Here is a 26487-nt window from a genome sequence, read left to right on the forward strand (position 1 = left end):
CCCATTTGCATGTATACATTCAGAAACTAGAAGGTGTAAGACTTCAGTTTTCTATTATTCAAATTTCTGATGGCACGAGTTTCTGCAAAAAGGAACTGGGCATTTCTCAGGGCAGGTGTATAGAGGTAAAAGTGTTGGCAAACCTGAAAGAAAATCTGTTAAAAGGCAGCAAAAGACTAAAAGCATGGTTTATGCTCGTCTGCGAGGGGAAGTTAGGTAATTTTGTGCTTCCAAACATCCATGCAGACAGAATTTCCACACCGCGCACCTAGGAGAACTTATAACTACGGATCAGATCCGTGTCTGAAAACGTGGCGAGCAAGCAGTAGCTCCTATTGGCGCAGGTTCAAAAAAGGCAAACATAGGCCTCCCATGATTTAGCCCATAAATATCACCACTGTCAATAGATTGTGGAAAAATTCCAAACGTAAACCCAATTTAGAATCTGCAACGAGAACTGAAATGGTGATATCAATTTACTTAAAATTTACAGCTATAAAATACTTTGTGTTGATCTTTTAGAGGAAATCTCCTCCAATACAGTGAAGCTACTTTGCAAAAAAAAAAAAAAAAAGGACTTTAGTGTTTGGAAATTTGGAAAAAAAAACATAAATGTCAGAATGCAGCAGCAGAGGAGCGCTTTGAGACCGTGAGATTTTATAACAGGGAGTGATTTCACACCTTAAACCGCAACAGAGGGATTAACGTCTGCGCTCAACTACAGTGTGCGTGTGGTGAAAAAAAAAATAGCCCAAAACATCAAGTCGATACTTCACGACATGCAGCCGCCCTTCACTCAATAAAAGTATCAGCTTGATTGAGAGCTCAGCCATGTTTGTTTCAGTGCGGTGGAAAATGTGCCGGGTAAAGGAAGGACAGACTAGCAGTAAATTTCCATGGTAAGGTCGATGATGTAAAGCAACAAATAAACAACAAAGCAACAAAAAAAATGCTTCTGCCCAGTAGAACATTTCCTCCATTGCTTCAACACACCTACAAGGAAACCAAATGAAAACACATTGGACAGCATGCCTCAGTTTATGAGTGCATGTATAATTCATGGTGTCCAAGGAGCACCGTGATCAAACGGATAATTTACACCAGAGGAAGGAATGGGACAGCACACCAAAGGAACCTTTAGGAGCTTATGCTGCTCGTACATTTTGTTCCAGCTCAAAGCCCAGAGTGCAGAAGATTTATCAAGCATTGGAAACACAGCTCAGCTTTTGATGGAAATGCTGTTTCATCTTATAGTTTTTCCAGTTCTAGTAAGGACGATGCCCATCATAATAAATGCATCAATAAAACAACAGATTAGTTCTATCTCCTAAAGACGGGGGGGAAATGCCCTTAACATCGTTTATTTTCAACCTCTGCAAGGATTTATTCTGAACTTGTAAACTATTTCTCATCCATCATAAGATATTGAACAATTTATGTTTGATATAACCCATCAATCATTTATAGAAACTGTTCTTCTACAAAAGCTGAATCTTAAATCAGCCAAGCTGCCAGCAGCTGCAATCCTTCATGTCACTCTGCTCCTTTTTCCTCACCTGTTTACTTTATATAAACAAGTGTCCACCTCTGGAGGCAGTGACCCTGTCCATCACAGCTGCACCTGAAGTTATCCTCTCAGACAGGAAAAATGGTGCCTGGACCTGCATGACTTACAGTTTTTAACTGTAAAGTTTTTGTATTTACTTATATGCTCCTTTAAAAACAACCAAGCAGCAGTGGGACTTTTTTTAAAACTATCTTTTGCATCTGCAGCCTGCTTCATGTCAGCAGTAGATTCACAAAGCAAACAAAAACATGCCCTGTAAAATCTATAAGATGCAACTTTAGATAAGATTTGTACTGGTTTGTAAGGCAGGCAGCAGTTCTTCCCCCTGCAACCACAAACCGTTGCAGAGGTCATAGAAGAAGCAGAGAATAATATTTCCTTGATGAAAGCAACAGGCCCTGATAAGTCAATGAACCAAAGAATCTCATTTGAAGACGTTTTATAATATGCAGCTGCCGTTTCCAAACGAAGAAAATGAAACTAAATAACTGTGGTCTAAGGTGGAAATGCACCAGACTGACAAATTATAGTATTTTATTGTCATATGGACTGATCTGATTGGAATAAAGAAGCATTAGGCTTCAACATATTATTAGTGTCTTTTTTTAAATTAATTAATAGAAATGTTTTCTATAATCGAAGCTGTTATTTTTATAATTCGCTTTACAAAGGGATCCTTTTAAAGTTATGGAAGGAGTGAGTCAGGTATAATAAACGTCTAAGACCAAATTTATCAAAACTCTCTGTGGCTTCTCATGCATAGAAGAGAATGAAGCAAAACTGTATTAGCATCCCCTTTTTTACATTATTTATTAATAATTTTTTTTATATTTTACATAAATCTGAAACAATATTCTGAGTTTGATTACAGATATCTGCAAACTTTTTTTCTTTTCAGGATTTTCAGGAATTTTTTTCAGGATTATTTCTGCACTGCTTATATCTCCCAACTTGCTCTGTATGCTGTTTGTACTTCCCCTAACGAAAAAATATGGTGGCTACTGTCTTAATTTTGTTTCTCATTGCATTTGGGCTTGTATCCATCTTTAAAAAAAAAAAAAAAAAGAATACAAGTAAAAAGGTTTCCTGTGGTGCACCTTGGCTGAAAAGCACAAGTGCAAGGTCCTATTTGCAGAACCAAACCATTGACATTAACACTTATCCAAGTGAAGAGGGATTTATAACAGTTAAGAGAACTTATAAAATTAAGAGAAATTACTTTGCAAAGAGAGAATGAACATCTTCTGTGTCATCACCTTTTTCTAATGTACCTTTTTATTTTCTCTTCGGGGTTAAAACTACAGTATAACCTACTCTCAGGAAATGGAAGATATTTCAGTAACAGTTAAAAGTACAGGTCTTTGAGAATGGGATCATTGTTGAGTTAGCTTTTTTGCCTCACTTTACCGATTTTGAATGGAGTTTGAAACAGGCGGGTCTAAAATGCATCACTGCTTGATTTAAAATGAAAGTTTGTCACAAAGGATGGATTAAAATAAAGGAAAGTTTTCAAAAAAAAAACAAGCCAATGAACCAAAATGTATTGTTATAATATGCTGTACAAGTTGCTTAGATTTGAACAGATTGTTGAATTAAATCAAGTCTAGTTCTTTTCCATTTTTAGTTTTAAAAATAAATCCTTTAAGAATCCCATTTAAAATGCACCTAATAAATCCAAATCTAACAATTCCCACACTTAATGATCAAAAGGCTGTTTGACTGCGTACGATACCACGCATCATGTTGTGAACAGGCGCAGAGCTTTAGCGTTTCCTCTGTAATTATGCTGCTGTGGCATTTCAGGGAACGTTGGGTAAACCACATAAAACCTTTTCACCATTGTATTTTTTAAGCTGCTAAAACAACTTACTTCACTTCCTGACTTGTATTCACCTCTGATTGTCTGTCACCGCATTCCCACTTTACAGGATCAGAAAATAATGTATCAGTTAGCCCAAAGAGCATTACACAGGATTGTAATTTTAAGGCCTTTTGTTTTGGTGGTCATTCAAAATAAATGCATTTAAATGGCAACGTCAACAGCTTCATTGCTGGTGTTTTAATGTCACATTAATTAAAGTCCCTGGCAGGGGGCAGGGTATATAGGTCGTTTTCTCTGTTCTTTACAGTGTGGTCCATTCTCTCCTGAGGGATTCTTCAGCTTTCTTTCAGGGTCTAATTGGATTTCATCCTTCATTAGACAAACTGCATTAAGCCAGGTTAAAAAAAAAATGCTGACAAAGATCTAAAATCCACTCATCTGCTTATCATGCACTATAAAATTATGGATCTAATTTAATCAAATACAGTATTGATGCAGGAAGCAGCAGGTAGAGACAGACCCTTTTCTCTGCAGCAATCAAGTTGGCTGTGCAAAGATGCATGTCACAGTGCAACTCACACAGCGTGAACGAGAGAAACACTGACACCAGCAAATTCAAAATTGCATCAGTTTGGCCCACATAAGCCCTCATGGTTTATTTATTTTCTATAATACTAATTTTCATGCTAGTAGGGAGCATCAGAACAAAGCTCTATGGAAAATAATAATCTGTGCACACATTTGAAGACCTTCAGGTCAGCTTCCAGACAAGCCTTTCTATCTTTAGGACCTCCTGAGCAAAACCAACCTGTTGTTTAATATATATTTTTTTGCTTTTCAGTAAAATTAGAGGCTTTCTCTCTTTGTTGTGCTTATTTTCTCATCAAAAGAACAAAGCTGACACAGAACCTGAATCTGTTAAACAAAAGAGGAAGTGGTTTGCCCTAAGTGATAAGTGAAAAAAGCAAACAAAAAAAACAAACAAAAAACAGATCGTGTGAACCAGCTTGACTGCTCATGCTACCACAAAGCAACCGATTTCTGCTGTTTTTGCTTTTCTTTTTTCTGTTAAACTTCAACGTTTAAAAGTAACACAAGCCTGTCTGAAACCAATAACCTGTTTGACAACATGAAGTAGGGCGAAATATCTAAAAACAAAAACAGTCCATCATGTTCACAGGCCTGATAATCAAATACACACCTTGTTTTGTTTGTTTATTAATGGGATCCTCATGAGCGCAACAAGCTGTCACTATTCTTCCTGAAGTCCGAAAACAGAAAAAATTTGAATAAAAATACGGATAAAAACTTGTGATCAAGCATTGTTTACAATTTTATAAAAAAATTTCCACTTTCAAAGAATTAAAGCACTTTTTATACATTTTCTATTTTCTTTGACGCTCATTCCATTGTAATACAGAATTGAATATTTCGGTTTTTATTTCCTGTACTATTTTGTCTAATAATGTTTTCCATGCATGCATTGCTCTGTACATAAACATGCTCTTAACACTTTGTTTTTGCTTTTGTTAAAATTCAGCTGGAAAAATGTTGGAAATCTTTGGAACGCCAGGGAAAGATGCTGAGTAATTATGTACATATAGAAAGAAAATGGGAAGTTGAAAAAGTACCATTCCATCATCTCCGTCTAAAGCACATTTTGAAGGACCACATCAGAAAACCTTGATGAAACAGCCAAAATTACTGTAGGAAAAAGTTTTTATGCATGTTTGAAGTGGTTTTCAGCTTTTGCAAATAAAGGGTTAATGCACAAAACAGGAAATGGGAACTATTTTTGTTTAATCAGCTCTGATGAGATTTTACCTCACATGACTGATCAGCTGTTTCTGCTGTCACCAGATATTCCTATTGCACATGTAAAAATGGCTGGAAGCAACATCAAGATGCACCACAGGAAGAACAACTTCCCAACTGTAACACATTCATTAAGACTTTCCTCCATTACTGATCTGTGGTCAGTGCTGGATTGCAGCCTCCAACTCCTGTTTATTAAAGTCAGGTTGAACGACATATAATGAAGTAACGTTTTGCGATTCTTGGTTAATTTGCTTTAGACCAAATAGAAAGACTGCAAATTTGCATATCCTTCTTTTAGAGCTTTAATAATCCACTTAAAATTTCCATTTCAATTGGATGGAAACGGGGCCCCTTAGTGAAAACCTCTGCAGGCCAAAGTGAACAAATGATCATCCCTCGTTTGCCAAAAGAAGGTCTTTCCTGTGAAGGTGTGTATTATGGTACATTTCAGACCTATTTCACAAAACCAACATAAGGAATTAAGTCTGGATTTCTTGGTCCAATTAAGCCAAAACTCCATTAACCCCTTAACCTCTCAAAACCTAAGGGGTCTGTTTGAAAACGACCCGCTTTAAAGCGTTTACAATTAATAACTCAGAACGCATGAAAATTGCACTGGTAAAATGTTTACCAGTATTAACATGTTAGAAATCGTTGGAAAGCTTAGATTCTCCACAATTCATCCACCAAGTTCATTTTATGGAAATAGCGAGCACCAAAGCACAATTAAGAGATATAGCAGCATGTCAAAATATACCATGACATGACAAAGCAGCCACAACAAGCAGGCATGTCTTTATTACTGCCGTTCAAAAAAGACCTATTTTCGAGAATAAAAAAGACCTATTTTCGAGAATAAAAAAGACCTATTTTCGAGAATAAAAAAGACCTATTTTCGAGAATAAAAAACAACTTTGAGTTGTGTTTGAACTGATGCAGCTTAGGCTGTGTTTTACTCACCCCATTTGCATGTATACATTCAGAAACTAGAAGGTGTAAGCTTTGAAATAATGTATCAAACATGTAATTTGGGCTTACAGTTACTAAGTTATTTGCTTTTCCATTTGGGTATGCAAAATAGCTGAGAGTTTCCCCAAATGAGGTGGATGTTAAGAGGTTTTAATAACCACAGTCATTCTGTACAGCTAGCCTCCTACCAACCAGACTAACAGCCAGTGTAACTCAATCCCGCCGCCTTATCCGCTCAGTCAGAGGTGCCACTGATCAGAAAACAATGAGTTCTGTCAGTTAATCCGTTATTTTATGTGCAGGTTGCGGTATTATTATTTTTAACAGACACCACTGAAAACCACAATAAATATTGTTACATAGTCATATACCTTCATTGTTTTACCGCTATCATAGTAGCCTATACCACTAAGTTTATAATTTCCTACGTTGTGACTGTTCCATGCATTTTGCTCATAAATGTTCCAAGTTTGATAGAACAGCTTTATAATATATAATAGACTACTTCTGTGTTGAAGGGGTAAGAGAAATAACTATGTTTAAAATTTTCTCCACAAGTAAATCCACGACCTGTGCAGATGTGTTCTTAAACAGAGAATACAAGGAGTTACAATGATGTTTTTTACTCATTAAGGGTAAAGAATGCATCTTTTATTCCAGTATTAACAGATTCTGAGTCACCACCACTGAAGCATACTTGTCAGACGTTGGCTGTCCAGTTTTAATGGAAACCAATGGGTTTGCACAAACCAGCAGATGGTGCCACCTCTAATATTTGTGCGTGTGAGATTGATTCTTACAGCACCCAACCCCCATCCTCCTTACAACCTCTGACCAGTTTTTTTATGACATGCTGAATAAAAATCAATACGTAAACTGCAGCTGCCACCGTCAGTCATGCCAACATTTATGACAGTGTTCTCTTACAAAAAAAAAAAAAAAATGCATATAAATATTATTGTAGTCATTTGTTTTAATCAAGATGATATAAAGGTATGTTTAAAAGTAGCACGGCTGCCTTTTTGCTACCAAAGCAGCAAATGTAACTTGTATAAACAAACCACAGTGTGCCAAATACCTTTCCTGCACCCAACAACAGTTAAATTAGGGCGTAGGCGTGTGAAAGAAATCTGATGTTTTAGGTTCTGTGTGGGTTCCCCTGTTATCTGTGTGTAGCACACACTTGTGGGAACGTGCGCTGGGAGTTTGTGTTTCACCCTGTGCCTGCGTGTGATTGCAAGCTCTCATGTCCTGCTGCGCGTATGTTAACCACACTCATCCTGTACGTCGAGCCACTCGCCTGGGAACCGATCTGCTCCGCCTCACGCTCAATACCACCCCCACCCCCATCTGTCTTCTCTCTCTCTCTCTATCACTGTGGATCTCACTATTTCTGAGCTGTGAGGTGAAGAATTCACATTTCACCTACAACTCTGCACGACTGAGCTTTAAGTAAGTTCTGAAAGTATGTTAGAGATGTCCATGAATGGAAGCACTCCCTCAGTGTTTAAGTGACCTGAATCAGCCAGCAGAAAGTGAAAGTATTTGAGCCCACAATGTTGACAGGATTTTATTCAGCCAAGAACTTTGTGTACCCCCCCAACACACACACACACACACACACACAAAGAATAAAACTGAGTTAATAATAAGAGAGAGTTTAGTGTTATGGACATTGAATATCAGACATGGCGTAAGAAAGTTTCGTTTTTCAATAAATCACAGAGGCTGAAACCAGCACTGAGTAGAGAGCAGCTCCCCTAAGTAATATTACCGAACCTAATATTCAATTTAATTCAATTCAATTTATTTATATAGCACCAATTATCAACACATTTCATCTCAAGGCACTTTACAGAGAGAATTCAACCAGATCATCCAGTCAAATCGATTCAAAGTTTTCTATCTAAGGAAAACCTGCAGATTGCATCGACTCATTGACTCGAAAGCAATCCCTCACATCAAGCATGCTTGTAGCTACATCTTAGTTCAGCATTTTAGGGGCAAGTAGATCTTCCTCATTACCTAAAAAAATCAGCTTTGCTTTACATTCCTTTTATGGCTCAAGGTACATTACCTCTGTGGATTGTTACTAAGCTTTATTTTTTCAAAATAAAAAATGTATAGTTATTTTTATCTTTATTATCAAGTTTTAATGCAACATTGCTAAAGGAAAACAAAATGGAAAAATACAGATTATGAAAATTAGTTCAGGGTAAACCGTAGTCTCTTTTTCTAGTTTCTAAACATGGTTCTGTTGTTATATTTATCATGGCAAACCTACTGCAATATGGCAGATGGCAACGTATCAGTTTTTTCAGGCATTAAGTCAAAAGGCGCTTCTATTTCTCAATGTTTTGGTTCATTGTGATGGGAAAAAAATGGGATCAGGGATGAGTACCTCTTAGAACGTGAACAAACATCCTTTTACTTGATTCTTTCTCTCTGAACTGCACTGAGGTCAGCACCATGCTGGCGCTCTGATTTTCCCTTGATCCATTATTCATTCTTCCCCACTGGAGCTCTGCCTTCATGGCAAACAGGCTTCCAAAGCTACACCAGAGCCTCCTTCACACTTTACCCATCAGACAGTTTGTGTACATTCCCAACAAAACAATGGACCATCAAACAAAGATGCTAATAAAAACACACTGACATTCTCCTCCACAACATGCAGTGTCAGACTCCTTAGCTTCCAAGCGACTTAACAACCAGAGCGGACCCTGATAGCAACAAATTAGTTCAAAGCAGAATGATCTAGAAAAGCTGCAGTATTTCACGCCTACTGGGGCCAACATAAGCTCATTATGGAGCAGACACACACACAGGCAAGGGGAGGAAGGACTCTGGCGTACAGAAAACACGACTAAGCTGAAGGTTTTTTTATTCTTCTACAGATCCATTGATCAGCATGTAAAAGAATGGTCATAAATCAGCAGAGGAGGAAGAGAAAAGAATAAGAGAACTACAGAAGAATCTGACAGATTCAGCGTAAAGCTTTGTGAGGCAAACATGCTTTTCATTTTTTTTTTTTTATATCCAATCAATGTTCAAGTTTTGCCGAGGTTCAGCTGAATCTGAGCTTTGTGCTGAGGCAGTAAGACATACTTTAGATGATCTGAACAAGGAAACAAGCAAACATCATTACCCGGGTGGGATGGCTCCTCGAGTGGTCCCCATGGAAATTCGCTGGGTACCTGGCCGGTTCAGATTGTTCTGTCCATTGATGGTGAGCGCGTGGTGACCGTGGGAGGATGAAAGTGATGGCATTACCGGAGAACAGGGGAAGTTGGCAGAAAGCGGCGACTGCACCTGTTCAGCTTTAGGCTGCCCATTTCCCACACTTATGTTATTGTGGTTGGTGCCTGAAGAGCCGGACGTTGGGGACCACAGGGAGGTTCCAGCAAAGGTGTTGCTCTGCCGCACTCCGCTAAGGGTTCCCGTGGTGCCCGAGTTGCCAGTCGTTCCTCCATAGAGCTTTCGCCTTTGAGAGGCTAAAATAGCATTAGAGGCCGCTCTTGTACTGTTCACCAAGATGCACTGCTGGCATGAGCAAGGTTGACCAGAGCTTGCGCCCACAGGCCATGACTGGGACTTGGGAATGGAGCCCATGATGAGTGGGTACGCAAGGTCCATTCGTCTACGAAGGCGCCGCTTGCGCTGACTCTGCCGGTTGGTCTGGCACATGCTATTGAAATCGATGAGGTAGCAGAAGCCCAAAGAGGTCAGGTCCAGCCAAGGGTGCTGCTTCTCATAGGCGTTCTGGATGGTCACACAGATCTCCATGTCATACGGCGTCCATGAGCCATTGTCGTTCTCCCACTCCCAAACCACACCTTTCCCTGGGGCTGATGATGGGTCGTAAAAGTTCCTCTGCACAGGCCTCATGGTGCCTACAGGGAAAGAACAGCAAGAAATACAGTATGAAAAGATTGCTTAACTGTTAAATATAAAGGTTAAGACTGTCGCTTTAACATTTCAGTTTTTAGTTATTTACTTCTTCAAATTAACGTGTTTCTCTGAAAGGTGATGCTGTTTCATTGTTTATTTTTCTTTTGAAACAATGTGAGGGGAGTGTCAGGGTTCAGCTGGAGTACAGGTAGAGAGAAGATCCGCTTGTCACATATTTTGTTTTGGTCTACAGATGGTGTACAATTACCTCCCTATTTGTAAAATGTTGTGTTTTACTCAACTAAAGCAGATTTAAAAAATATGAATGTTTAGAGCACACCATACACTGAAGGAACAGAGGGCCAACATTTGTCTGCTGCCCCGAGGGGAGTTCTATTAGTGGTGGACAAACTGATTAAATTCTTCACTCTCATAAAGCTGCCACTTCATGTATAAGTGTGAGCGTGGCCTTAGAGAAAAATAGACGTCATAACTGAAATCCCAACACCACAAATTTGCACTTTTTTCTGCATCACGTCACTGTGGAAGGGGACTTTGGGACGGGGCGGCTTTGTACCCCTGCCGATGGGCACTCACTCCCACCTCCATTATAACACAATTACCATAGTCCCACAGGAAATCAGGATACCTCAGCCTATCCATCTACACACCACACATGAGCAAAGGTATTCAGGCAATCCTGCAGAAAGAGTCACCTCTTTCCTCCACTGGTTAATTTAACAGCTAAATGCACAGTCCTGCACAAGGGGAGAGTCTCAGCAGTAATGGAGTAACGAGAGTGTTTTTGCAGAAAGAATTAGTTTATGCCTAACATGGGTGAAGGAGGGCAGCGGCACACCACATCAGCACTAACACTGACTCTGACCTTGACTGGGTCCCAGTCTGTTGCAAAAAAATTTCGGTTTCCTGGCTAATTTCAGTCTGAGCTGTGTGCTCACAGATGACTAGTCAGCCAGCTGCCTGCATCTCTCACAGCTTCAACAAGTCATCCATGTACAAATATCTAGGCGAGCAGCACCAATGCATCAACATCACTTACTGTTTTATTTTCTTTTTCTCAGAAGAAAAACAAAAATAACAATCCCCTGTAAAACATTTCAAAATGACCCCCCCAAAAATAATAACTTAAAAGTCACGGCCTACTGTCTGTAGAAGAGGAAGGCTCTGTAATGTTCCTGTTCCTCTCTGTGGCTTTTTTTTTTTACAGATGTATTGCATGCAAAATGGCAAGTATGGCTGTGAGTTTGTAGCAAAAACAAAGAGCTGAACAGGTGTTGTGCAAATTTCCTTAATAAGAGAACAGGTGCAGGTGTTTATTCCCCGAGACAATGACAGATTTAATCATTTTGAAATTCTGTTTAGGCTTCAGCTCAACTAAAAGAAATGCATAACATCCACATGACCATATTATGTGGTTGATTTATAATGTGCAACATTTTCTCTGTGCTCTTAAAAACAGGAAGCAAAGAGCTTTGGTTTGCATCTACGTACTTAAATATATAAATTCAAGGATTTTAAAGAAGTATTTGCACCACTCTGTCTGTCACGGTTCCTAAATGATTAAGCAAAGAAATTAAAAAGTTAGAAGTGGGGCATATTTTAAATTATGGATTGTCTCCGTTTCAAGAGACATGGTCAAAACTTTACATCCTCAAAAGTCCAAATCTGGCTGAATATTTGAACACTGGTCCTGTGTGAACAAGTAGACCTATTTTTAATTAACTGGTTTACCGGCACAAGCCAATTAATTCAGAATAGGTAATAAATCTTGAGCTTTTTCCAGTGAAAGACTAGTGCAAATTCTTGGCACGCAAAGCAGCATAATCGCAGATCCTTCCCCTCCAATAGCTGCTCCTAACAAGCTCAATATATTGTTCACATCCCTGCTCTTATTTATCAGCATTTTTATTTGTATTGTAGTCTTTTAATGTTTTTTGTTCAACACACACTTATACCTGCACATCCTCCTCAGTTGCACATTTTATTTGATTCACGTATGACAGGGTCAATCAGTTTAAAATTTTTTTTTTTTCTAACTGTAAACTTTTCCAGTAATTTCTTTTTTTTTACATCAACACGTACATATGTCCACCCTTGTCACATCTCACAATTCACATCTTAATTTCTGATTTTTATAGATCATTTTAGACCTTTCACTTACATCAGGCATACAGGCTGTCTATTCCAGCTCCGCTAACAGTTATCCAGGGGCTATTGATGGAAAAAATAACAAAAAGAAACCCCAAAAACGACAAATAAAGATACATTTCCTTCAGATAGACATTAGCCTCATTAAGAATCCTTTTTTTTTTTTTTTTTACAAACTTTATTAGTCAACCTTTTCTTAATCCAGTAAACACTGTTTTTTCCCAGTTTGTTTTAAATTTACCTAGACCTATTGAGAATTATTAGGTGCAGTGCTAAAAAGACAGGTTCTACTGAAAACCAACAACTTTGCAAAGAGGAAAAATCTGAGCCATAAGTGTTTAGCTGTTATTATACAATCAGATTTTTTTTTTTGCCTTGTTTTGGCAAATGTTATGAAACTGCAAATGGTCCCCAGGCAGGACTTTGGACACCTCCTCTGCTCTAGGACATCCAGTTTTCTTCTCTTTAAATTGGTCTGTGTGCTTTATGTTACTAAAAATCCTCCCACCTCTTTTGGACTATGAATAAGAAAAAGCAAACTTGAAGAGAGCGGCTCTCATTGTGATCAGAACTGCCAAATAATGATTGATATTAATTATAAAGATTATACAAAGGTCTTACATAATGCTTCTGACAAATGATGAGGGAAAGACGTTTGGCTACACACGGCTTGGCAGCCAATCAGGAGCCCAAAATGTCATAGAAAATAGTTAATTTAGAAAATATTACACTTGTTACAGTTTATTTATTTAAAAAATACAAAGTTTACAACACATTGATCTATACAGTGAGCTCAGTGTGGTGGAAAAATAAGCTGACAAAGGACAGCAGAGCCACTGTATATTTGTATGTTTAAACACAAGCTTAACCACATCTTCCTATGATTGTTTTTTTGGTTATATCCTTTGCCTCTCCTTAACACAAATAAATATTATTATTATTTTTTTCCTGCACAAGAAAGAAGCAAAAACAAAATCCTGCAAATTTGTTTTATTCTTTGTTAGAGAGAGAAACATCTAGCAGTACCTTTCAGCCCTTTAGATCACTGGCTGTTTAAACAGCCATACCTGTGGAGCACTGATTAAACATATCCAGCAGTTGTACAAACACTCCAGAGCTTAGATATAAATTCATTAATCAGGCATGAAAACTATTAAAAGGCAGCAGGAGACTTCACCTGTATTCTAATAAAACAAAAAGTATGTGAAAGAATGAAAGACTAGAGAGGGAGTCCACAAATAATAAGCAGGCAGAGCTTTGGGTGGAGGATCAAATTATATAAAATCATAAATGATCAATATGTGTTGATGACAGGCATGACGATTCCAGTTGTGCTAATTCAAAGATTGCCCATTGTAGTTCTTTGTTATTCCCTTTTTTTAAACAAGGTCTACTTTTCATATTTCATCTTCATATATTGTTTAGCTTGAAAACGTTTATTTCATGCAGCACCAAAATGTTGTTTTTATTACAGTCTGACGGTTAGAACCAAGCAAAAACATTTATTAAATGTCAGCTAGATTTTACTTTAATCAACATTGACTTTTAGCCACTATAGGCCAATAGACTAATAACTTTAGTGCCCCTGAAATTGAAGCAGTCTCCCTCCATGTTTTGGAATCTGATAGCAGACCACTTTGGACAAGCAGATTGAGAAGTCATTGAGTTCCTTGTAAAGACAAGGCTACATTCACCCCTCTAGATTGCATCTTACATCAGATACCCAAAAATATACCTGATCAAGTGCTATTTTCATTTTGTTGCTTAACAAGAACTTTTAGCTTAGATACGTCTCATGTTTACCAGGAGAACAGACTGTTGTAAAACCAATGCTCTAGGTCATATAACTCAGTAAAAAATCTTATCTGACTCTTTGAAGTTAGAGAGGCAAGTTTTTAAGAAGAGCAGCCTGCACTGAGCATTGATAGAAATGATGTTATACCTCAAACTAAGCAAATACTTGGGTCACAAGCTATGTGATATAGCTTTAAAGGGCATTGCTAATACTTTCTCAATCAAAGTAATTAATTTGCAAAAAATTATACATCCACAAAACATCTAGCGAGCTCCAGAGTAAAGGTATTCATTTTATTGAAAAAACTAATACAGTAACTAGACAAATGTCATTGACAGATTGAAGGGCCAAAACATAGAAAAATGTACTTCCAGTTGGAATGCTAATGTTGGTACTAAAGGATTCCGCACCAGTAGAAATATTTATAAAATATTGAATCTACTTCTACTAAGGCTGAAGTAGATTAAATAATACTACTCCAGCGTTAGTATCTAGGTGTTCTTTATTGTATGTCTCGTGCCTTGTGTGTTGGTTGTGCTGTTCTTTTGACATCTCTTTGCAGGGGATGAAGCAGACTGAAAATGTTTTATCATTATTTCCCTTTTATCTCCATTTTCTTTCATCTTTTCTCCTTTTTTTCTGTTTTTCCTCTTCTGTTCTACTTGCATTGCAGTGCCCATATAATCTGTAAAACTCCTTGCATAATTATAGGAAAGCAATTTATATGCATGAAACCATTGGAACACTATGGCAATAGCCGTACTGCTCCACTTGTGAAAGTAAAATTTGTTGGGCTCTTTTTGGCATTAAGACAATTATTCTTATTGCCACATTGCCAGACAGGACTCTGTTAGAAAAAAAAAAAGATAAAGGAAGTTGAAGTGACTTGGAGCGCAGGAGTTGCCAGCTACTATTAGTTTCTTGAAACAGCTGAAAAATGGCTTATCTGTGTTACATTTCTCAGATTCAAGCCTAATTACAAAAAAAGAAGCACGAGGGTCAACATTGTTCACCTAACCAAGGATTTGGGTGTTGCTCCCAATTTTAGCAAGCAAAGGGGCTTGCAAGCCATGCAGAGGTTCTGTTCCCCACATCCTTCTGGACATGCAAGATAAATTTTAGCATTAGCATACCTGTCAACAGACTGGCAGAAAGTGCAATTGAAGGGAAAATGAGGAGGTAAACTTGTAGGAATCTTCTTCAAGTCGGAAACATGACAAAAAACAATTTATCAAGTAATTAGATAATTTTCCATGTTTAGAAAATTGTGATAAAGTAGTGATTTGGATTTCATTAAAAACACATCTGTTGCAATATTGGTACCATAATCACCTATCTATCAGTTGGTATTGGTAGAAATTTAATGTAGAAAGAAAGAACATACACAAACGACACAGCAACACTGATCGACCATGTCATAAACCACAGAGTGATGCTGAGGGAGGCTGAACTGAGACCTATCTCAGCACATTTACAGAGGCGTCACTCATTTTGACATTCTGTCAAGAATATGAGTAAACCCATTTCTGCCTCCAGTACTGTAATCAGGAACTTTCTACATCAGCACTTTCACCTGTAACATTTTACACGAGGTTGATCTACATGGGATAGAGGACTGAGAAGTGCCAAGGTGAGCAATTCTAATCGTGGTTCACCAGTTAGAAAAGCCTAACTAGTCCCTGGTTAGGCCTTTAAAAGTTTTCTCAAATAATGCCAGTAGAGGCAAATGCATGGAAAAAGAAATATATTTTAGTACTGCCTCTACATATCTCTCATAGATTGATTATGAAGAAAATCAAAGTGTTAAAGAGGTTTCAGGTTGATTACAAGAGATCAGAAAGAGCTTATAGTTTTATGATTTCTTTTTCATTAGAGAATTTTTATTACATCAGCATTTATGATTTTCTTTTGTTTCTGCTGGGATTCTGCTAACAGTTCTGTTAATTACATGGGAAAACACAATTTTTTTGCAAAATGGTTCTTATGAATTCATCCAATCTGTAAAAGATGATACTTAAGAATGGCTACTGATAAGGAACATTGGCTAATATACAGTTTACATAATGCTACCTTATAGAGTCAGTAATAGGACCTTATATACTTCCTCTAAGTAAAAAATAATTCATAAACATGCATCCACAACTTGGCTGGTCATTGCTCTTGAAACATTTTCAGTGTGATAAGTGCAAACTTAAAAATGCAATCAGGCGATTGTGATGATGTGTTAGGAGAAAGAGTTTTTAAGCAGCTAACATGAAGGCTGAACTAAATACAGCTGTTTACACTTTCAAAAGTCTTTGATAATCTTACAAAATTCACATCTAAGACGTAAAGGTCTGCATTCTATAGGTAAGAAAGTGCAAATTTAAGCAATCCCAAAAGTGAGAGTTAAGACGTACTCAGATGTATCTATTGTCATGTTTATGTAACCCAGGCATAAAAAACCTGGTTTAACTAATAGATTCGATTTATGTTAAATGATTTCTCCATAAAAATTATTATTATTATTTTGTTCACATTTTCATTTCTTTTTGTTGTTGATTTTTTGTTTCATTATTAGTTTTTCATTTTTATATTAAGAAAATCAATTGAAATTGTCATGTAACGTCACTCAGCTTAACCAAGCAGAGTTGATGGACATATGTAGCAGCCAATAAAATTTCACATTCAGCCACTGTGTCTGCACGCTACCTACCTACTTCCTTTTCCGTCTGAAGCCGAGCACAGAAAGACCACACAAAAGTTCTTTAAAAAAAAACGTAATGAGTACAGGAGTTAAATAAGTCCAGTGCCATTTTGGACTAGAGAAGATAAGTGTTGCAACGGCAGCGGACAAGCCTTTTGACCGCGCTGGGATTGAGCTGTGACATCACACTGCTGCAGTGTATATGCAAATTGGTCAAGTCTTTTGATGTATGGTAAAGATCTGTGGAGAAGAATCTGTAAGATGGCGAGCCAACCCGATAGAGCCGTGGAACCAGAGTCTACACACACTTGCAACGAGCAGATGGACCATCTGCTGTGGTAGGACTGTATCAAGCAACCTGCATGGATACTTGTTGAACTCAGAGACAGGATTAAGGAGTGCACTCCATTAGACAGACTCATTCACCAATTAAAAGGGAACAAACCCTAGGGTAAACACAGACAATGTTGATTCAAAAGGTGCCTTTCTGTTTAGATTTTTTTCTTTTGTATGCCAATATCTGTAATTACCTTTTATGTCGACAAGTTCTACTAAACTACAGTTCATATTTGAAACCCTTTCGTGTTTGTGCTTTTATTGTGGCTGTTTGAGTCGAATTCAGTTAATTCAGTCGAGCTCTGTTCAGACCTAGTTTAATAAAACATTCGATAACTCATAGGTGGGTTTACATTTACATCTTACTGGAGGGCAGTCTAAAAACTGCTGATCTGAGAGTTTTAGTGGGAGATACAAGAGGCCACAATAACATAGCAGTCCCAGGGCCATATGTGGAAAGTTTAATCCACAAAAATTCATTTTGAAACTTCTGCCACCTATTATATCCGGTAGTTTAGTGCTATGTAAACACAGCACTTCCCCCCACCCAACTAAAAATTCTGCTGATGTTCTCCCAGTGACCCCTCCTGCTCTTCCTAACAGGAAACCGAGCAAGAGTGGCCACTTCCTGTCTGACCTTCTGTGCCTTCGGCAGCCATCTTTCCTGTCTGACTTATCTCTCTCACGCTCGTGATGTCCTCCAGCCATCCTAGCCCCCCCAACAAGAGCACCGTCTTCCTCCACATGAGGGATGGCTGTGTGATGTATTGCTACAATCAAACCTCGCCACAGGACTTTCACCCGACTGTCACACCACACCAGGCGGGTTCAAGCTAGGCTCAATTGGCCTTTCACATCTTAGCTGGAGCAGAAAAAAGAAGCCATTCCAGTTCTCATTCTTAATAGCTTTGTTTTTGCCTGCAAGTGAGGGAATTAGTCTTTGAAAGGCAAGGACACGCATCATTAAATTGTAACATCCTTGACTGCCCTTAGAAGTACTACTGCAGGGGAAGTAAACAGCTTGGGAAAATGATACTTTAAAGATGATAATATTGGATGCTTTTACATCGGATGTACAATTACTGCTCATTCTGAGAGTGAATATGCAGCCTGGACTCAGGAGGTCGTTCATGCTTAAAGCAGAAATCCAGTTCTCCTTTTCTTCCACAGTTCCTCCACATTTATCTTAGCAATATCAATTGCAGTTTTAAAAGCAGGTCCACATGTGAACTACTGTACTTTTCCTTTCCCTGAGAACAGCACCAGACTTTTCCTTCTGTACTCATCATCTGCTGCTGATACCAGCTTTTCCCCGTTCAGTCTACTCTGGATCCCGACCAAGGCTGTCACGCTGAGCCATTCCTCACATTTTCCACTCCGTCACTCCCTGGACCCCATCCCACTCTCACACATACAACGCTCAGCCTTTGGACAGAGATGAGAGATCTCCGTCACATAGAACATCACCTTATATTCATTGCTCTGGGCCGCTCTAATGCTGCTGCACATGGATCAAGCTCTACCATAAATCCTTATAATTGACAAACCTCTCCCACGTCCCCGCGGCTCCCGTTGATCGTATTAAAACAGTCTGCTGCATTTTCCAATGAACTACAAGCAGGGTTAATGACAGGTTCAGCATCATACTGTATGTCTCAACAGTTTTTATAATGATAACTGAAGTAAGAAAATGTTAGCATTAAACAGCTTTTACAAGTCCACAAAGGACGAAGAAAACTCTTTAATTCAACTGGTGCAAAATGTGTAAGCTTTTCAGAATTTATTGCATTTAGGTATAAAATAAATTGTGTCAGTACTAAACATTTCATGGTCAATAATAATTGGCAATGTGGAAAAAATTGTGCACAATTTCAGGCTCGCCATGGAAATCAAATAACATGGTGGGTGCATGCCGACATTCAGTGGACAAAAGTTACCAGCCAAAAGTTGTCAGTTGGAGGTATCGACTTTGATTTAGGGTTAAATCATTTTGCCAAAAATTAAAACTACATTGTTTTTGCAGAGATTTTTATGTACATTTTTCTCTGCACCATCCAAAAGCATGTAGATGTTTCACTCCAGGGTTTCCTTGTTTTGATGACCTTGAAACCTTCCCTGTTCAGAGTCCATTGTTGCAGGACTTTACAGTTACTGTTGCCTAGAATGGTGCTTACTTTTAGCTTGCATGCATGCATGGTTCTGCACACTATGTGCAACTCTCCTCCCCTCTGTGAGGCGACAAGCCCACTTTAAGTATATTACTGCTGCTCACACGGCAAGATAATCATGATGATTTCTGCCCTGATGTCCCCCTTCCAAGAAGCCCCGATTTTCAGGGAGATAATCCTGGCATGTGTGTTTTTTTATTTTAAGGGTGATGGGTCTGTTCTGAATGTTGGGGATGCTCCAAACATTTTTCAATAAAATCTAAGAGATGAATATTGTGACCTATGGCTGTTTTTCAGAGGATGCTTTTCCCTCTTGGTTCTTCAAAATAACACAAATTAATGATGCAGAAAAAGACATTTACACCATTTCATACTACTACTACAGTTTAGGGGAATACCTTCCTGTTCCAATGTCACTGGACACTAGTGCACAAAGCAAGGTCTATTAGAAGATTGATGAGCAAGTTTTGCTGAGGATGAACTTGACCTCAACTGAAAAGGACACCTTTGAGAGTCATTAAGGTTGGAAAGTGTGAGCCAGGCCCTTTAATCCAACATTACTGCCCAATTTCACTAATGTGTTTCAAAAAGGATAGTCAAATTCTCATAACCAACAATCACAATCATTGTGATTGTGATTCAAATGGCCACCACTCCCCTCTCAGGGGAATGGCGGCCTAGTGGTTAGGGCATAGAGCATGGAATCCTGAGGTTCTGAGTTCGAGCACCACTCCCATAGCCTGCCACTCTGGGTCCCTGAGCAAGACGCTTAACCCCTGAATGCTTCCCGGGCGCCGCACAATGGCAGCCCACTGCTCCCCAAAGGGATGGTTTAAATGCAGAGGTAAAGAGGGGAGTGGCTGCCTAGTGGTTAGGGCATAGGGCTTGGAATTCTGAGGTGGTGAGTTCAAAACCCACTTCCACACACTCTGGGTTTCTGAGCAAGACCATAATCCCTGGGCACCCCACAACGGCAGCCCACTGCTCCCCAAAGGGTCGGGTTAAATGCAGAGGTAAATTCCCATTGGATCAACATCTTTTTTAACATTTTACATTTGCCACCAAAAGCTGCATTATAAACTCTAGACATTTGATTTGCTAGCAGCTAGCTGTATTACCTTCCAGGGAGCCTTCTAACCTAGTACCACACATACTAATATGTTTAAGCTTTCTTTATAAAATTATGACAAACTTTATTTCAATAAGAGTTTAAACACCACTGTGTATTTGTTTTTTTTTTCTGATCTGTTGATCACAGTAAACGGCAAAAATAGGACAAAGCAGTCCCTTAAAAAAAAAAAAAAGATCTAAGTCTTATGCCAGGTGTTCGTTTTAACAGCTAACAACCACTTCCACAGTGCATGACCTAGAACTCACCGAATGTTAGTAAATGTCTTGTTTTACTTTTCCCACATATGTAGCATAAAGTCACATTTTCAGTTGCCCTGTACTCCCAAGTGCGTACATAGTAGCTATTTGGATGAGTTTCACAAACTTTGAACTTAGTCAAGAGTATTAAGTGACGTATTTCACATGAAGTTAAATTATTTTTGTAAATACAATATTTTATTTTAAATGATGGTTGTTGTGAATTTATTCCATATTTGTGAAAGGTTCACTTTTTGAAAATGATTTCAGCTCGAATCCCCATTTCCTAACACATTATGTATTATGCACATATTAACACATTATGCTGGACTTGTTTAGAGAACAGCACATGACAGTTCCAAACATTGGATAACACAATGTGTACAATTGCACAACATTATTAAATCGTCCCGTTGGTGAGTATTGGATGTACTACAGTGTACTTCATGAGTTTGGTCTCTGGCTTGCAGCATCTCATCAGAGTTCTCTTTTGCATTACATAAAGAGATCAGACGTCAACAACTAGAAAGCAAAAATACCTAATGACTCTTAAAAACCTTGAAGCCTGAAAAAGGAACAAACAGACTCTTTCGCAATGGGCACATACCACAGCAGACAGGATAAAAAACCTTAACATGGCAGTGTTGGTGGTTAAGCAAGACAAGTGCAAACCAACGAAACAAATGAAATGGATTCCCCTTTAATTTACTGCTTTCAGTAAGGTTATGTTATGAAACATGTAAATCAGATCATCTGAATTTGTCTATAATTCAAGACACTATAAAAAAAATTAGTAGTAATGCAGAACTATATTTTTGTGTTTAACTGTACTGAGGTATAATATATTTATTATTTATTATTGTGTTTTAGCTCTATCTCAGGGCTTGAAAAAGATGTGTTTTAAATAAGACATTTTGCCATCTTTGTTTACACCTGAGAATTTCTTGATGCATTGTACAAAGCTTCACACCATCCAACTCCAAGGTCTGCTCCACTGAGAACTTTTTAATTCCTTTTGTCATAGAGTTTACCACTGAAAAAACAGTGAGCAGTCTTATATAATAACATAGTACTTGCAGTCCGACTACACATTTTTGGAAAGAAACCAAATATAAATCGGAAAAGTGAAAAGGACATGAAACTGAAAATAGGACAAGCAGCCAGAGAGGAACAATCGAGTCAAAATTTAGGTCCGACATTGAATTGGAACATAGAGTTTCTATCATCTGCACATAAAGTCCAATGAAGAGTCAGGTTTCATATTAAGGTTATAAAAGCTGAGCTCATCCTGGGTTTTTATGAGCTTATCCTTTATTAAAAACAATGTCAGCTAAATAACTGCTGTGGATTATTTTTGATTACCTTTTAATGAAATGAACAGATACAGAAAAAACAAGTTAGATAACTATTTTGTGTTGCTACTATTTCCAAAACTAAGCTTTGCTATAAAATTTATGTTATTTTATTTATTTTTTTTTTTTACTTCGCATTCAGTTTAATAAATGCTCTTAAGAGATTATCTTTCTCCTGAAAATATCCCCTTTAGGAATTAACACTAAAACTCTAATGATCCCCATTATGATGCTTCAATGCACCGTTGAGGAGTATCTAAGCCACACTGGCAACAACTCCATGACTCACTACTGGCAACCACTCGGGGTTGCTTGTATCATAACATGATTTGCCCCACAAGTTCGTTCTAGTGTGAGTCAAGGAAAGTTAACTTTTGACCTGTAAACTATTATTGTTCAGAAAATCCCCCAAGTACTTCTGTAAGAATAACACACACACTATCACAGTATTGTCAAGCAGGAGGGAAATGGAACATGTTATTGAAGCGATTTAGCAAATAAAAGCTGAAAAGTGAAAAAAAAAAAAAAACATTTGTAATTATTTTGTTAAAACCAACCTTGCACTGCAGTTTCCCAACCGGATCTTTGCGATCCATCTCCAGTGCTAGACTCGTTGGTAAGCATTTGAATGCATTCTGTTTGTAATTTCTTGCAACTATGAAAGGGATCTAGATCTAAACTTTAACTTGGCCATTTAAAGACACATATAAGCTCTAAAATCAACCTTTCTACTCTAGGTCTGACTGTGTGTGGAGGGACACTGTCTACCTATAAGGTGAACCTTTAAAGTAGTTTAATGCCTCAAACAGGTTTTTGTTCTGTTTTTTCCCCCTTGCACTTAATCTTAAGCTTAATCATCCTTTCAACTTTTGCCACCCTCTCTGGCCCTATCTTTGCACCATTATATGAAAGTGAAATGTATTATTTTCCACCTTTTTAATACTGGCCAAAAGGTATAGTGTAGTTGTTAACTATAGCCAACAAGAGCAACTCTTAAATGAAGGGGAGATTTGTGGAGTTCTGTACTAATGGTTGGGCTGACCTCCTTTTATCCCACTTGAACTGTGAATCTCTGCAGCTCTTCCAAAGGTACTGGTTGTCTCATGGGCACTTCTATATTTAAAGGGGAAATTAAATGTTCAACCAAAGTAACTTAATTCACGAGATTGTTTCTTACTATTATCAATAATTATATTACAAATGTGAGCTTTGTTTTATAATTTTTTGGAAAGGGGGCCGCCATGTTGTACTACCTCAAACGGTGTTGTCAAGGGGTTGATCAACGCTAGATCTAGCAATTGTATACATTGGATATACTAACGATAGATCACAACTACAAAACATTTAAAATATTTGGTATGATGGAAGAGGAAAGAACACTGAAGCATCTAAATCACATTGGTTCTGCTTTTGGAGCCCATTCACAGTGTAATTCGAGCCGTAGGAAGGAGAGAAGAGGCCGTTTTGGAGCCAGGGTTCTGACTATCCCTGCTACCCCACAGAATACCAATGTAGAGATTATGACATCAATATTCAAAGTACTGCAACATGGCAGCACCTCAAAAAAATAAGGTGCAACTCAAAAAAATAAATAAATAGATACGACAAATGACCAGAAAAGCACTCGGAGAGCGCAGAGCTCCACCAAGCAGTAAACTCTGCCTCAAGTTTGACTTACATCTATAGCCAAAACTCTGCCATTATCTGAATCATTACCAAATTTAAATAGATTGTTCCTTTGATGAGGTGTGCCAATGCCATTTTTTGGCCCCGATATGTATGTAATATCTGTTTGAAATTGATGTGTGCGTGTGTGTATATATGAAGAACTGCATATACTTGGATGTGAAATTATTGCCATCATGGCTTTTTCAAGCTGCTGCCTACCTTTGTGAAGCAGGAAAAAGACTAATACAAATTTAATCCAGTAGAACTTTTTATTGCCTACCTGGAATGCATGACAATAGTTGAATAAACTTTTGGCCCTCAGAATGGTATCGGTGCCCTATTTGTCGGTACTCGCCAAAACCCCAATACTGATATCGGTATCGGTGCAACACTACATAAAAGCCATTCATAATTTTTACATTGATTCTGCTAATAAACCAACAATGTTCCCTTTTCTTGTGTTTTTGTCTTCAGTAAAATACTTCTAGACTTTATGAGTTCAATTCTGAGACTGTCAATAGTGCTGCCACCCTTTGGTTTAGAGAGGAACTGCTTGTTCAGCCAAATATCCGTATCTCACAATGTTAGAGAATCTTAAAAATAAAATTGAATGGATTGTGCCTTGCAGCTCTAATAAACATTTTATTATACTCCATCCATAAATTTTCCAGTTATCCTGTACAAAGACAGACAGATACACATACAAACTCTCCTAAAAACATAACCTCCTTCTTAGAGGTATCAACAGCTGCACAATATATTAAACTATAATGAACAAACATCGCACTCGCACTACTGTGACTCTGATATCTCTGTAGTACTCTGAGAGAGTCATTATATACCAATGCAAACCTACTTTTCTTTTATAGTTGTGCCAATGAAACAATGTAAACAGAAGAGCGAAAGTTTTGAACCATAAAATTTCAACACTATTCGTGAGTATGTGAAACTTGCTGGCAAGTACATTTACCGGCCCATAAATTTTGCATCCCTGGCTGTACAACTCTATCATCTGAGTGATCATTAGTGAGGTAATGCCAAGATATTTGACCTCTGTTGCCTTTGATTTTCCTCAAAGACAAAAAAAATGTTTTTACATTTATGTTTTTTTTATGGCATCGTCTTTGACATCGTACTCATATGTATAACAAGAACACATATGGAGCTTCTGCACTAAATATGGACTAATAGAGCAAACACATCTGCTTACATTAGATGATTACATCCTGCTAAATTGACAGTTATAAAACCACTAAACTGTACAGTCAGGTGATCAAATGAAATTAATTCAGGGTAATGAGATAAAAGGGGGCCAATATACTAGTGTGAAAAAAAAATCAGATTTGTATTTATAAAAACATTTTAGATAAGATATAATCTCCCAGCAGCTTCCAATAATGCACTACTTTGTGTTGGTTGTACACCAGTTTCTTTAGTAACAAAAAACATTTTGCCACAATACCCACTTTAGGGGTGACAGTGGCGTTGGATGTAGGGGTTTGCCCTGAAATCGAAGGATTGACGGTTCAAGCCTCCGACTTTCATTGTCGTTGTGTCCTTGGGCAAGACACATCACCTGCATTGTTTACTGATGGTGGTCAGAGGGCCCGGTGGCGCCAGTGTACGGCAGCCCCGCTTCTGTCAGTGAGCCCCAGGGCAGCTGTGGCTACAATGTAGCTTGCCACCATCAGTGTGTGAGTGTGTGTGAATGGGTGAATGAATGTAGTGTAAAGCGCTTTGGTCAAGTCTCCTGACCTGAAAAAAGGTGCTATATAAGTACATACCATTTACCATTTAAACACTGAAAAACAATTTCTAGCAAACATTTAGTGGATAAATGATGATGATCAAATGAGCCATAGGTAGAAGAAAATCTCTCAGTTTAATAAAATGGGTGTAAAATCTAGGTGCAGAGAAAAAAAAAGTAAATTATTTGCATTATTCCCAACCCTCATGATTTTCTTCATATAAATAGCAAATGCATGATTAATATGTTAATACATTCTTCAGAATGGAGGACAATAAATCATTAAAGCATGTTTGATGTTTTCACATATCTCCCTGGAGCACATCTTTAAAAAAGAAGACTTTCATCTCAGGAAATAGGGGCCTTCACAAACAATAAACCCAAGGTGGTCATTAGGGCTGAAGGAGAACCTTTTCCTTGGCCAAACAATGCCACAAACGGTTATAAAAAATGAGATATTACCTGGATATGATGACAGGGGATTTCCTATATTTAAATTAGTGTATTGCAGAGCCTTTAAAAGTGAAATATCTTTCCCAATTTAAACATCTGTTGTCATACCTGTACAGCAAAGTCCCGGAGATCCGTAAAAGCATTATCTGCTCATTAGGCAGCGTGCAGAGATCAGAGAACACCCTAATGAGCGTGAAAAGCTGGTATTAAGCTGTGTTAACAGAACTGGTTCCTAATATCTAAGTACTTCAGCCGCTCTTACAAAAAAGAGAGAAAACTAAACCTTTTTATATCCTGATTCATTGGTTTCATTTTTCCAGGATGCACCTACTCGTAGTCTATAGTCATGAACAGTGACTCGGATTCCCTGAAGCATCTTAATATCTGTGTCTGCAAAAGTGATGGATGAATAAAAGTGTCTGCAGATGAAGGAGAAAGGAGGGAGGAGAGGAAGAGGGGAAAGGTCAGAAGGGAAAAGGCTGAAAGGGATGGAATGGAGATGGAATGGAGATGGGACATGGCCTGGAGACAGAAAAAATAAAATAAGTAGAAAAGAAGAAGGGAAGAAGAATCTGATGAGAGATGCTTATCAGCCGACCATGGGTGTGCTGGGGGTAGGGACTTCTTCAAAAGTAAACACTGCAGTAAAAATTCGCCCAACTTACAGTTTCGCTGCAA

At 38.1% G+C, this 26487-nt stretch overlaps 1 protein-coding gene across 4 annotated transcripts in view; it reads right to left on the minus strand.

The window, feature by feature from the left end:
- Positions 1-26487, minus strand: part of dtx1 (deltex 1, E3 ubiquitin ligase) — a 67345-nt gene that overhangs the window by 16045 nt on the left and 24813 nt on the right. For all 4 annotated transcript variants that reach the window (XM_015400094.1, XM_015400095.1, XM_015400096.1 and 1 more), the window contains exon 3: positions 9325-10069. In XM_015400094.1, the coding sequence (XP_015255580.1) occupies positions 9325-10069 (745 nt within the window). The remainder of the gene's footprint in view (positions 1-9324; positions 10070-26487) is intronic.

Source organism: Cyprinodon variegatus, unplaced genomic scaffold (genome assembly GCF_000732505.1).
Source record: "Cyprinodon variegatus isolate N-32 unplaced genomic scaffold, C_variegatus-1.0 Scaffold1070, whole genome shotgun sequence".
Classification (NCBI taxonomy): Eukaryota; Metazoa; Chordata; class Actinopteri; order Cyprinodontiformes; family Cyprinodontidae; genus Cyprinodon; species Cyprinodon variegatus.